At 43.3% G+C, this 14,390-nt stretch overlaps 1 protein-coding gene across 2 annotated transcripts in view; it reads left to right on the top strand.

Moving 5' to 3' along the window:
- The window catches only part of ASXL2 (ASXL transcriptional regulator 2), a 122,386-nt gene that overhangs the window by 40,356 nt on the left and 67,640 nt on the right, over positions 1-14,390 (top strand). For both annotated transcript variants that reach the window (XM_076332469.1, XM_076332470.1), the window contains exon 3: positions 12,077-12,185. In XM_076332469.1, the coding sequence (XP_076188584.1) occupies positions 12,077-12,185 (109 nt within the window). The remainder of the gene's footprint in view (positions 1-12,076; positions 12,186-14,390) is intronic.

Raw genomic sequence — 14,390 nt, 5'->3', positions numbered from 1 at the left:
GGGTTGGGTTATCTCAAATCTATTTTTTTTTTCCATCTTCTGCTGGACGTTGGGTATTATAAAATGTCCATAAAAGTATTACTAACCTCTCAGGGTTGTCACATGCAGGACTTCTTATTCACAGCTGGGATTCTGGGGCTCTTTCACGATGCTTTGCCGATGGGAAAGGGGCATTTTTTTGGAATCAGGTGCCTTAGGGCCAGCCTTACAGGCACGCAGATTTTAATTGCAAGACTCTTCTTCAGCTTTGCTCTATTAATTACTGTAAGCCTTCAGGAGAAGGGGCTGGCAGCAGAAAAGGCCAATAAATGCTGGTGCAATAAGTTCTTGCAATTTTTTCCCTTTAGTCAGCTGAAAGTTGGATTTGGCTTTTTCTGGAGAAAATAAACAGTTATCAACATTTTTAACTGAAGACTACCAGAACATGGTATTCTCTTTGAGACCTTCATGATGTCTTTATATCTAAGTGGGATTTGTGTGTAAAGTCTCTGGTGTAAAGTACAGGTTAAAGCTATTTTTGGTCAAACGGCTGTCAAGTATTAGTCATAGTGACAGTTACAGATTAATATTTAACAAGGTTAGCGGTAAGTTTGGTGAACGTCTCTTCTGGACACTCGTGACTATCCCGTTGTTCAGGATTTTCTGCTTTGAACCAGGCAGGGGCTCCCTACCAGGACTTTTTCCTGAAGTGAGGAAAAGCTGGAGGTGCAACTTCTGCCCCTTGAACACCACCAGCTCCAGGCCACCTTGTCTTCTGGTTCTGTATCACGAACCTTTGTCAGCAGGTAGTGCCCATACTTCATCGGGAGCCTGGTTTGTCCCCTTGTAGACCACAGAAAGAAAAGCTGATCTTCTTGAGGGACGCCACGGGTCTGGCAAACCCTCACAGGGCTTGTTTCTTTTTTGTTTCATTAGCATTAATTCAGCTAAAAGTTGAAGTAGCCACAGGTTTCTGTACTGCTCTGTGTCTGTGCAAAAACATGGAAATAAGTTAGTGGATGCCATAAATAATACATGTAGGGGAAAATGTTGGTTTGAAAAATAATAGTTCAAAGAGAATGGTTATAGAGAGGGATCATGTTGTTATCATTAGTGGGGAGCGTTAAATAAATTCATCGTATGTAGGAGAAACTCTGACTAGGTGACTCTTCCCATATCCCTTATACAAAGGTATCAAATCCATAACTAACAAAATATTCTGCTTCTCTAATCCTAACTGAGACTGCGGTAGTGGCAGTTTTTGCTGTCATCTCAAAATAAAATTACGCATCTGTTTTCATCATGTGAAAGAGTGTATTAGCTGTTGCAAGGAGAAATGTGGGGTGTAGTACCCTACTGGTGAACGCTGCAGGAACCTAACAGGTTGACTCTCTCTTCTAGAAAACGCTACAGCCGAGGTCTCAAAAAATACCTAAATTTAGGATTTATCTTCAGTATGAACTGTCTCATGGTTCTTTAGCTGAAATACAAAGGGGGGGAACCCAAAAACTTTGAAATTTTAACTCTGTGCTCCAAAAGCCTTAGAGGAAGGTACTTCTATCTGGATTCCTCCTTTAAAATCAGAAAATGCTGGTTTCTGCATAGTCCTTCAGGGATGTGAACAGCACATGAACAAGTATCTTGTCTGCAGACATTGTGTTAAGGTGGAGCTAATGAAGTGCTGTAAACCTGGAGGTATTGCTTACACCTGTAAACCATGTCTGAGAAAGTCAGACGACTTCTGCAAGGGTTTTTAATCTCATCCAGGACTCAGCGTATGGTATCAGAGTCTACTGATGTTCCTGCCGGTCAGATTCAGTTGTCATGATGGACTTTATTTATAGATTTAATTAATGATCTAACTTCAGTGTGTGCCTAAGAGCTTTATGGTGTCCTCCAGGCTGATCTTCATCCACGAGTGCCTCCTGTGCCCTCTATTACGCTATGGTCTAAGTGCGGCTCCATCTGAACTCACTGTGATCGCCGGCTGCACTTGCGTTGTTTTGATCTTGCACAAACGCTCATGAACTTTAGTGCTGGTGTGTTAAAATTGGCTTTACAGCATGAAACATTTTACCTGCCCTCAGCCCCACTACTGTGGAAATATTTAAATGAGGCCAGTGGTGTGTCGTTTGCATTATTAATGACTTGGCAAGACCAGACCATGGATTACCCATGGAGGTGATGAAGCAGTACGTGCTCATTCCTGCACCATAACTATTGGCTTCATTAAACTGCTAGCAGTCTGTCTCGCTCCTCTGGGTTGCAGGGCTGCTGTTTTACCCAGAGTTGTGAGCTGTGAGTAATGCTGAAGGTGTGTGAAAGGATAAGTAAATGCCTATATGTCTGTCTGCATGTGAGATTTCCAAAGGGTCCACCTGACTTCTATAAAAAGTTCATGAACTGGTGAAGGTAGGAATTAGTGCATCTGGGACCTGCCTGGGGTTGGTAGCTGTATGCCAGCTTCTTTGAAAATAAACTGAAAAAATATGACAGTTCTACATCTTCCTCCCCCGTGTCTGTTTGATATAACCTGGTCTTAGTATTACTGCAGATCTGCCCGAAACTTTTAAAATTTGGTTCTGGTGGATGGGGGGGAGGGTTCATATTAATGATTAGACAATTGTTTTGCTCAAGTTTTTAAAGGGGTGTTTCTCTCCTTTTTTTGGGTTGCACTCCAACTCCAGAAGGTAAGAACCACTGCTGATTGTTCTAAAGCTACTCCTCTCTATTAACGCAAGCTGCAAAAGCCTTAATTAAAAGAGCAACTGCTTGTTTCACACAGACTTAGAAACCAAGTAATGGTAGTATATCTGGTGTTAATGCTTCTGTTACCTTAATCTACCTTTCCTGCATGTCGTTTGCATTAGCGCTTCGGTGTGATGCAAACTTGAAATCTTAATGTTTGTAAAGTCTGTGGAAAATGTCAGGCTAATAGCATGTGAATGCTTAGTGTCTTACAAATTAACCCTGCTGTCTGCAAGCCTGAATTTGTGGGGAGTGGGATGCTTGATTTGCATGATGTATTTTTGTGCATCTTTTGTCTGGGGGACATTTGGCACTGCATATTGGGTGAAGCAAAACTTAACACGTAAAATAAGCTGCTTTTCTAAATCATGAATTTGTTTAACAAGCTTGAAGTTGGTACAGTGGTGTCTGCTTACAACATCTCTCTGCTCTGACACTTCCGTAGATCTGAAACTATTGTTTTTTAAAACCATCATATTTTAATATACTAATAAACAAAAAGCTATTTGTGTGAATGTCTGATTCAAATGGAAAGTGGGGAAGAAGGGGATGCTCTAAAGAACAAAATGGGGAAAAAACCTCACCCTTAAACACAGGTCAGTCTGTTTGGACATTTTTATCCAGCTACATCAACTTGCAGCGGCGAGGTGAAACGAAGACACTCGCTGTTGGATGCACTTTATATTAAGCTTCCATTTAGAGCGGAAGGCAATAATTAACTCTTCGCTGGTGTTGAGGTTGCTGAGTGCTATGGCACCTAGCTGGTGTGAAACCAGTGAATTCTGAGTCGTGTTTCTGTGCCCAGCAGTATCAGCAGGTGCTCCTCTGTCTGCAGGATCCCCTGGAGCTATAAGGTGGGGGTCCTGCAGCAGGAGATCTGCTGGGTCCGCCACGCTGAAGACCGTGCTGTTGTGCACACAGAGAAATACTGTAAAAACTGCTAACCAAATTAAAAATGGAGCTTTAATATAAAGTAACCTTTTGATAGATAAATACACCTTGCATGATGCTCTGAGGGTGAGGTTTGTAAGTTCAAATAAATCACGATTGAAAAATTTCAATCCAGTGTCCTGTCCGCATGTGACCGAACAAAAATGACCTGGTCACACTTTGTTTTCAAATCAGAATGAGTCAGCTCGGTCCCTGAGGTCTTGGGAGCCGGGCTGATGGGAAGGGATGCTGCAGTGGGATTGAAAATACGGGAAGAAACGCTCCACCTCCTTCCTCCCCTTCAACAGGCAGCTGCTCGGAGTAGAGAGTCCTCACCTTAACCTTGTGTACGTTTACCACTCTCAAACCCCTTTTTTCCTGCTCAGTCTGAAGAAGCTTTGAATTCAATGTGGAGTTTAAAATGCCATGATTTAAGGATGGCTTAAACTTGGCATTCTCAGAAGGAAGTTTTGGTATGTACGCGTCTGTCTGAAACATCAAGTAGCTTAGAGAAATACTCGGAGGCGTGAGAGCGCAGAACACGTATTTCTTCTTGTGCCACTGACTGGCCTTACAACTACCTCTTAACTACAAAAAATATTATTATACTGTTTTAGCCCTTTCAGCAATCCAATAAAATAAGTAAAGAATGTGCCCCTTCTGCAGGCAGAGGGACTGTCACTTGCTGTTGATCACTGAGATCAATTTTCTGACTTATTTATGAAACAGAAGTGCAGATAGGAAAAATGTTAATTTTCAAAATAGAATAGATATTTAGAAGCTACCAAAACCCCTTGTTTAGTCAACAGTGTAAAAAATATAGTTTACGTAGCAGTCACAGGTTTGTAAGTATAAACAGGCTTATAAATGCCAGTAAATCTGTTAAATTAGTTGTTTTAAACTGGGAAGTCAGTGTTAGAAGGGAATAATTACTAAACCACCATTTTCAGTGGAAGGCAGCAGTGCTGAGCGCAGCGGTAGTAGCAGAACGGTTGGGAACTGAATTTGTAACTGAAATAGCCACTTCACAGGCACTCGATACTTGCCCCGACGCAGCATGCTTGAAATGGTTCAGGCAGAGGCTCATAAAGTACCACGCTTTTGGCTGACAAAATAAGTATATTTAAGACCCTGCTGTCGAAGGTGCTGTATAGGTAAAAGGTCGGTGCCTGCTCTGATAATATCAGAGTTTAGGAATATGTATTTGCTCGAGCTGTTCACTGGGTGGTCGCCTGGTAAGTATTGATGGGTATTTGCTTGTATCGGACCTCTCTCTTAAACAGCATCTGTAAATGAAAATATTCTCAATGCTGTGGTTTAAAACCTGTGCCAGCACTTAAACTGCCTCTTTTGCTTTTGATAAAGGGTGGATATGTTACTCCCTAGTTTTTCTCAAGCTGAAGCACACTGAGTGAGGATAGTGCAGAAGTTATGGGAAAGTAAAATGGCTTAAAACTTTGGACAGTGAACAAATTGGCATTTACAAGTTTTCATGAAGAAGATCCTAGGTCTTGGCACAAGAGCTTGGATTATGACCCTTGCGCTGGCACCATGAGTCTTATTTATGCTGAGTTTGCTGCCCGTATTTTGGCAGATTTACAGAAAGGCCATGCTATTTTTAGCTTTTCAAGAAGTAAAAACTAGGAAGCTTCAGTATGTACTTGTAACACTATGGAAACCGAATTAATCCTGGTAAATGTCGTAGTTACCTTTGCATCTTCTAAACTGTTGCAAATGTATTTTTTTTTTACTTTAATGCAAGCTCATTTCAATGAACAAAGCCTATAGTTGACTCTTTGCGTCGGCTGAACTTATCAGCCTAAGCAACTCTGTTCTGATCTGAACCATCTCAAGAAGTATTGCTCAGCTGAGATGTGAGTCAGTATGAGCAAAGGGGCGTTTATCTTGATTTTCCCAAGGGCGCTGTTTATTTGTCAGTGGGCTGGCACTCAGCGCTGGGTAATTGATAAAGGTGAGCGCCCCATTTATTGTCACAATAGTTAAAATACATTTGCTTTTTTGCTGTAGCTGTCAGCTAACATGCTATTCCCAAATGGAATAAAAAGTTTAGATAATACATTGCTGTGAATGCATAAATGAAAATACAACTAAAAATCCTTTCCACAGACAGAAGCACAAACGCAGCTTGTATATGCATGCACTTAAAATGTAAAATTCTGAAAAATATTTGCGTAGAAAAAGCAGCAGCGTGCTGCTACCATTAGAGGCTGAATACCTTAGCCCCGGATTGTTCCCCCCAGTTGTATTTGGAGCGGTATTCTTGCCATCATGATGAACTGTGGTAGGAATGCTTCTGCGGAAGTTTTTGTCAAAAATGACTGTTAGAAGCGTTACATGAGACAGCAGTAACTTTCTGGAGGTGGAGGATGTCCGGGTCAATTATTTTCTGTATCAGGAATTTATCCTGTTTTCGTCAGGAAAATGCTTTTGTTGTCAGGAAAGTGGCCTGATGAAACAGAAGTACATTACTGACATAAACTACTGAAATATCTGAATATATCTGAAAAGGGCTTGCATTACTTGACAGTTGGATAAAGTTACGGTATCTTGATTGTGCATGTAATCTGTTTTCAGTGCACAAATGAGATTCAGGATGAAAACAGTCCAGGCAGATCGAGCTTGTGCAGGGGGAGTGCCTCTACTGTTGGCACAAGCCGAGTTACAAGGGAGGCAGGGTCTGGAAAACTTAAATTTTGCTCTTCCCTTCATTGAAGCACGGAATAAAGCAGGAGCTGAAAGCAGCTACCCCAGCTCACCAGCGGCAGGAGCAGCACGTGCACGAACCAGCTCAAACTGAAGCTTTTCCCTAGGCAGAGACCGAGCAGTGAACCCCCTACCAGCTCTTCACTAAACCTGCCAGCTCAGTAATTCTTACCCTACCTCCCAGTTACGCATAAGCCTAATGGGGGAAAATACGTTTTTCGCACTATTTGTTAGTATGTGTGATGTAAAAATATTTATCTGGGTTGAAAAACTTGCTGGAATGAGCACTGGAACTCTGCTTAATCAGCTGTAAAAATACAGGGTGTGACGTCATGTTTTAATTTTAATAAAACATCTCTAACTCTTCGTATAGTAGCTAGTTCCTGAGGGAAACCCTAGCAGTTCAGTAAAATCCTGTGTGCCCTGTCTAGATGAAGCATCTTAGTTCAAGTGCATTGGTTTATGTAAAAAAAACTTCTGGCTGGGTGCCATAAAACTTGAGTTTGGAGTTGTACCCGCTGCTTTGTTAAACAGGGTGCATCACATCCCAGATAAGAACATCGCAAACCAAGTTAGTAGAAGAAAATGCAATTTTGATTCGAAAGCCTTCCCTTGTTTCCAAAACCAAACAAAACCCCCAAAACCCACAGCCTATCTGTAGTATCGAAGGAGGCCCTAGAGGTTTTGTAGGGTGCTGTGCTGCTCACATTCAAATTCAACCTCTGTTCCTAAACTGCTAGGGTAGGAAATAGCTCTGCTTTTAATAGTCATTTGCACCAAATTGCCAGCATCTGGACAAATATTTTGACCTTGCATTTAACTATGAGAGTGAGATCCCTTTGCTGCCTATCACCTCTCTGTAGCAGTCGTTGTTAATATTGGGTGAAAACAGGGTAGCCTGTGAGGACAGGGGAATACGGAAATTTTACAGAGTGGGAAAAGTAATAATTGGTCTTAGCTCATTTTGGAAGATTCTTAATCAAATAATGAAATGAAAACAGCCCTACACGGAGAAGGGGGCAGGAGGGGCAAAGCAGTCTCTGAACTCTGTGAGCATTAGCTGTAGGAAGGTGATGGAGGGGAGCTGGTAGAAGGGGTAATGTTTGTTCAGGTTTCTTTGGGAGAATTTGATGTTAATGAGTGTGGATATACCCTTCTTCTTTCTCCTTCCACCGTGACTGTGCCCATGCTGTCTGTCCATACTGCAGTAAGCTGGTGAGCCAGTTTGCTGTAGAGAACGGGTAGAACAGGAGCCTGCAATGAGACTCTCCTCAAAAGCAGTAATGTAATTCCTGCCCCTGTAAACTGAGAAGGTTTGTGCATCTGCACCTCAAACCCCTCATCTTCAAGCCAAGAACCACAACTTGAGCTTATTTAGAGCCCAGGGTGATTGATGACCGTGATCACAAAGCTGGAGAATGTTTCAGTTCAGAAGCTTTACAAAGCGAGTTAGGGGCTTGATGCCTAACAGATTCGATACAGCCTCCCAAAAGGGGACATGAAGGAGCGTAGCAGTTACGAACTAGTCATGTCATAGTCTTGCTGAGCTCCACTTTTCTGAAGGATGAATCCTGTTCTGAGACCTCCAAAAGGACTGGTCCGTTAGCGGTCACGTTAATGGAAGCTGATGGTCAGCAGTATCAGAGACCGACTGTGGCTCTGCCTGCAGAGCAGTACGGATTTGGGCGGGATGGAAGGGACTGAAGTGAAATAGTAGGTAATGATGAATCTGGAGCGGGCAGGAACTTGTCTTTCACTTCATCTGCTTCTTGAACTACTGGTTTTGAGGTGGAATGACAGGAACTGTCAGATGCGGCTGATGATCCCATGTGTGTTCCTGGCAAACGGAGAGGCCTTCGTTTAAAAAAAAAAAAAAAAAGGCAGCAATAAAATAAATGGCATAATAACATCTGGTTCCTAAGGCTATTTTTAGGCAGCTATTGCATTTAAAATAACAAAAGGTAGGCTGGGTGCAAAACGCAGGTAGTTGGAAAAAGTATTAAGTGAATATTGGGGGATTCTGAGCAAAGCGGCAGCAAAGAACAAGCAAGGGATGAAATCTTTCCATTCAGAGGAGAACAAGTTTCATCTCCAAAAATAAACGTAACCACAGTCTCACTGCACGTTTACTTGTTAGCAAACTATCAGAGCTGTGGGTCAGGGGTTGTAGTAATGCAGCAACACCTTTCATCAAAGAAAAATGCCCAAAGTGCTTTCCCTTGGGATGCAGGTTTAGTACAGCCCTGCTGGTTAGGGCTTCATCCGAATTCTGGGGTGAGCCTCTTGGCTTGTTTTGAAATATCTTTTTGGGTATGGGGTTTTTTTTTTCCCCCCAGTTTGGAGGTTTGTCTGTCAAATCAAGGTCCAGATCAGTGAAGTTGGAAGCTGCTGGTTAGGCAGCTCACGTAACCCTGCGGCAGCAGCCGCCCTCCTGTTCTTCTGCAGCTGTGTTGGGGGAGTCTGTTCAGAAGCACGAGCTGCCACCCTGCACCCAGGGTGGTGGCTGAAATTGAGTGATAGTCATGAAAATAAGATGATTAGTATAGGAAAGGTTCGAGTGCTTATGAGTACTCACTCATAGAGGCAGAAAGGATGTAATACGACGTGAAGACCGTGCATCTTATACCCAAATCGAACCCTCCTCCCCCCCCCTTTTTTTTTTGAAAGTTAGGTGGGACTTGTCAACTGATTTTTAGCTTCCAAAATTTTCACAGTAAGCTTTATGAAAGGCTAGAATAGTGTTACATTTGTGCCAGCTTTCTAGAAGAGCCTGTAGAGGAAGACACGTAACTATAGATGGGTAAACATGAGGAAAAAAAATAAAGCAAAAATAGTGGATAAGCTGTTAAACAATGGAATCAATTCAGTACGAGCTGTGCAGATGCCAGACCAGTATAGCTTTTGTAAAGATTGGTCCTGCCAAGGCTTCATTCCTTGGTGAGCTTCCAAAGCGCAGCTCTGCCTAGACTTTGTTAGATGCTTGGCTTAACATTGATATTTTGCTCTGATACAGTTTTTAAAAGGAATGTACTCCGTGAGCTAAAGGTCAGGTACGTGGCAGAGCTCTCCTCGCTGCCCCAGAGCTTCCTGAACGTGGGAATGCTTCGGTGTGTTCAGTGCTATTCAACATGCTATTAGTGATCTGGAAAGAAGTATACAATGATAATTTTTTAGATGCAGTGATAGGAGGGATGATGATGAACGTTGATGGGAGAAGGACAGGTATATTGTTTATACTGCCAGATACAGCTGGGCCTGTATAAAATATACTTGCGTGCAGTTCTCGCATAGTCCTTGCATGCAGAAATCACATCCAGGAGCAAAGATGTGAAGAGGGGAAGGGTATACTCTGGGGAGCAATGCCTTTGGAAACAATTTGGGGTTGCTGTAGGAAATCACACTGAATTATAGCTTCCAGGGAGACCCTGTGGCTTTCTGGAGAAGAGGATTAGCCTTGTGAAGTTAGCGCATAGCCTCGGTGAAGCTAGTGTGAGAAGAGTTGCTTTCAGTTGCGTTGTTCACGTTTGTAGGAGCTGCTGCACCATTGGGGAAGGTGCACAGAAAAGCTATGGGAGCGGCAGGGAGTGATGAGCCAAGAGCTGGTTTCGGCGGGGGGAGTCAAGGAGGTCATGAGGAGAGGTTGTCTACTGTGTGCAAATGTATTTAGGAGAAGCTTATATTCAGTGGTAGGGATTCTGGCTGGAATGTCAACCTAGATAACGCCATGTCTGAAGATGGGCACGAACTCCTGGCAGGGAGTAAAGCGAGATGCTCACGTTACTGATTTCTCTGTTGTATCATGGTTGGCTGTGTCTCCAAAAGACGTTTGTTAGGTGGAGGAGTTGCTGGGTCAGTGTAAGAGCACCTGAATGAAACTGATTTTTGCCATGTAAGAACCAAAACAGGACCAGTGGGTGGTCCCTGGCATGCTTGAGGCTCCGCTGCTTCCTCCAGTGCTGCTGGTTTTTGCTTGAGCATCAGACTGAGCCGTCTGCTAAGGCGGTCAGATGAGCTTTGGGCTGGGGTTTAGAAAATTCCCTCCTCATCACTGTTTTCACTACTATTTATTAACAAATGATGCTGGCAAAAACTCAGAAAGCATAAGATCCTGCGGAGCGGAGATGCTGCAGAGGCTGTTTTCTGACCCTTTGCATGGAATAACGTAGGTTTGAAGGAGGTCATCTGGTCTGACTGTGGGCTGCAATCCCACAGAGATCTCTGCTGGTGGGGGACGACTGCGTGCCCCTGCTTAGGCTTGTGCCCGAGCCCTGGGGTGCCCCAGTACAACCGCAGAGCTCCCACAGAAGCCCGAGTACTTCTCTAAGCCTGTTTCTCAACTGGAGGAGCGAGCAGCCTGCAGGATCCTGGTCTGCGGTGCCATGGGCAGGGGGCATCAGGATGGTGCCCTGCCGGCTCCCCGCCGGCAGCGGCGGTCCCTCCAACGGGGACCGGTGTCTCGCTGTACATCTGTCTAGCAGTCAGCACAGGTAGGATCGGGTCTAGCAACATAAATACTAGTCCTCCTCTTGTAATGGTATTTCTCCTGTGGTTCGTGAGCCGCCATAGCTGGCCGGTGTTCCTTGCAGGGTCTCCTACCTGTTAGCTTGTACGCACTGGGGCAAAGGAGACCGGACCTATTTCAGGATGTTGGCTTCTCCTTGTACTAGGCGTCAGTAATGCAGCTGAGCTGTTTTGCTGCTCTTAGGCAGAACTTGGAGTGCATGTGCCCTGCCCGAATCGTCGGAGGGCTGTGCTCGCCCTCGCCTTTATTTCCCTTTCCTCCCAGGGCTTATTTCACTGCTTTTGATGCAGGTTTGTTTGAATGTTCATAGCAAAACTTACTACAGACAAACAGCTGTATCTCCTGCTCAGGGATTTCAGTTAATCAGTCACAAATTTAGGATTTTAGTGGATTTGATGGTTCTGGTTCCAGCCTTTGTGACAGGGTGTTGGGAGACGAAAACCTCTCGCTTAATTTCTGTGCAGGGGTTGTGCTTGATATCAATATGCTTTGTGAGCCAGGATACCTATTTAGTAGAGGCTATGATCAGCCTGACCCTGCAGTGGGAACAAAAGTCACCTGTCTTGCTGCGTCCACCTGATTTTGCTTCTGTCTACAGCGGTTTGGGTTTAAAAAACCAAACAAAGAAACCCCCACCAGCACCGGTGAAAAGATGGATCTTCTGTCTCGGTTCTCCTGGCTGGGATCAAAGATCTCCACTCTTTTCAGAGGAAATTGCATAATTGGTTTCCATTCTTTATCCCACAACTCTTAATTCAGTATGCTGTGGGTTTTCTTTAAAAAAACCTCAAACTTAAAATATCTCTGCAGTCAGTAGTTAGCTCACAACAAATCTGCTCTGAGTTTCAGATGAGCAACGTTAAATATCTAGAGCTTTAAAAATGCGTGACAGTTTTGATGTTCGACAAAGAAGTATTGGGGAGCCTGAGCTTGGGGGCTTTTTTGTTTGCTTTTTTTTCTTTTCTGGAACTGGAGCGTGGGTACGTGGACTGGTTTCACTGTTGCTTACTATGGCAGCTTCAACTTGTATTCTCCTTGGGAATAGAAGTTGGATCTGGAATCTCTCTGCCTCTGCATGCGTGATGGTCAGGTGAGGGGCCGTGGTTGTCTCCCAGCAGAAGATTAACACTGACCAAATACATTCAAACATTAACCTTGTGTTTTTGTTTTCAGTGGGACTTCTCCTCTTGCATGCCTGAATGCTATGTTACATACAAACTCCCGAGGGGAAGAGGGCATTTTCTATAAGGTCCCGGGGCGCATGGGAGTGTACACGCTGAAGGTAAGTGGCTCGGCTGGGGAATCTTGTTTGAATGCTCAGGTGACTTTTATCCATTTAAAAATATGTTGGATTAGGATAATCCTGAAGAGGGAACTGTTCCTCAATTGCATGAATGTAGCGTAAAGTTTACCTCCACATGCGAACACTAAGTCTTCATGCTTGCTAGTGAGCACCTGTGTGCTGAAAGGACAACCGAAGGTGCTGGGGTTTATTCACATTTTTATCCCAGAAATGAAAGAGTAATTAAAATTGTAATGAAATTTTAGCCCTAAAAGCATCTTCACTGATCTCAACTTGTATCTAGAAATGAAAAATTACCTTATCCTCAGTCTGTGTCTAGTAGTTGGAGAACATTTGTAGGAAAACCATGTAGATTCCTTTATTTACCTAATTGGCATATTTAAAAATAATCTTTATTTGAAACCTTTTTCCCCGGTTAAACTACTAGAACGAAGCCTGCTCACACTGTTCTTGATTTTTCTGTAAATTTGACTCTGAAGACTGTGCCATAAGATAGGATTCCTCTCCCTACACGTAGACCTCTCCGGTGTAGGAGTCTCTGCTGGAACCGCTTTCCTTGTCTCACTCCATGTTCGATAGAGAGAAATAATAACTTCTAAGAGGACATTGGTCTCATCCTAAAATATTCAAAATATGAGAGAAACGGCTTTAAAAGTGCCAGTTAGTTTACTGAGGGAATCAACTAAGAATTGCCCAGAAAAAGATGTCCTCATTGTCATTGTCAAAAATTTAGCTAAGTTGAATCCCGTTCTCGCTGTCTCCTCCCTCCACCCTGTAAACGGGAAAAGCACATTGTTCCCTGAGCACTTGTATATAACGTGACAACAGAGGACGTCACTCTGGGAGCAGTGCATTGGTGCTGACGTGCCAGCAGAGTAAAACATCTTTAGAGCTTCCAAAAATGCCATTGCAAGACATCTGGCAAACTTCTTACTTTGAAGATCGTTGTACCAAGCAGAGGTTGACCTGATTTCGGTGCATCTAAGTGAAAGGACATAAAGCACCATTTTGATAACATGTGCGTTTAAGGTAAGGACTGTCAGAGAGATAACCAACAATGAAGGGAAAGTAGTTATCTGTTTGCTGATAAACTGGGCTTATTTGTGCACAGAAAAGTATAAAGTTTTACATTTTAGGAATAAAGAACGTAGACCCTAACTCCAGGCTGGGAAAGCAGTGTTTTGTCAGAACATTATGACTTGGGAAAAGATTTAGATCTGGTAGTAGACAAGTTACTGAGTCATTGTCAGTGAATTCTGTGTCATGATGTGGCAAAGCTGTGCTGAAAAGTTTCAGAGAAGAACAATATAATTCAAGATGTAAAGAAAAAAAAAAAAGTCCCTTTTGAAAGATTGCAAGTACGTTGTTAGTGGGGTAGATCATCAGCAAACTCAAATGTCTAGAGAGTAAATCTAAGCAAAGCCAAGTTTAAGTATGCATTTGAACAACAAAACAGACTGTCAGAGTTACGGTGGTAGTTCAGTTTGTTTTGCTCATGGGATCTGCAAGTTAAGACTGATTATATTTCCTAATGTTAAGCTTCAGCAAAACTCCAATATTATTTAAGTCCGTGTAGGAGTAAGTTGATTAAAGATAATGATTTGTATTAATTGGGAGGCTAGACTAGCTGCTGAGTTATTCCAAAGGCGCATTGTGTCCTGCGTACCTAAAGACATGTCAGTTTTGTTGCCAGCTTTCCTTCCCTGGGGCTGTGTCATCTGGAGGTGGTATCTTCCATGGAGCAGCGAGAAACCCAGAATGCCAGGAAAGAGGGAGACGTTGAGCCCTGCTGCACCAATCCCAGGTCCCCTTTGCCATGTTTAGTCCCAGTGCAGTACCAGGAGGAGCCTGGGAATTGTGAAGATGATGCGTTGAATGAGAAATCCTTTGGAGGATCCATGATTAACAAAACATGATGGCTTAGGTAGCAATTAGAAATAGAAAGCTTTGAAGAACAGGGCTGACCGTTCCCCAAGCGATGCGTTGTTACACCGCAGTGGAGAGGAGAGCCAGGTGTCCGGTAAATCACACTTCCTAAAAGAGAAAGCTTCTGGTAAAATATTTGGTGAGTGAAGCAAAGTTGCACTTGCGGTTTTGCTGGCTCACTGAACTCGATTATGGTATCGCTGAACTTAGTAGTAAGGAGACTGGAAGGCTGCTAGGATCTCCCTTTACTTTTTTGTT

This window comes from Aptenodytes patagonicus, chromosome 3 (genome assembly GCF_965638725.1).
Source record: "Aptenodytes patagonicus chromosome 3, bAptPat1.pri.cur, whole genome shotgun sequence".
Taxonomy (NCBI): domain Eukaryota; kingdom Metazoa; phylum Chordata; class Aves; order Sphenisciformes; family Spheniscidae; genus Aptenodytes; species Aptenodytes patagonicus.
Note: the sequence above shows the minus strand (reverse complement) of the source record. Positions and strands in the feature narration are given on the sequence as shown.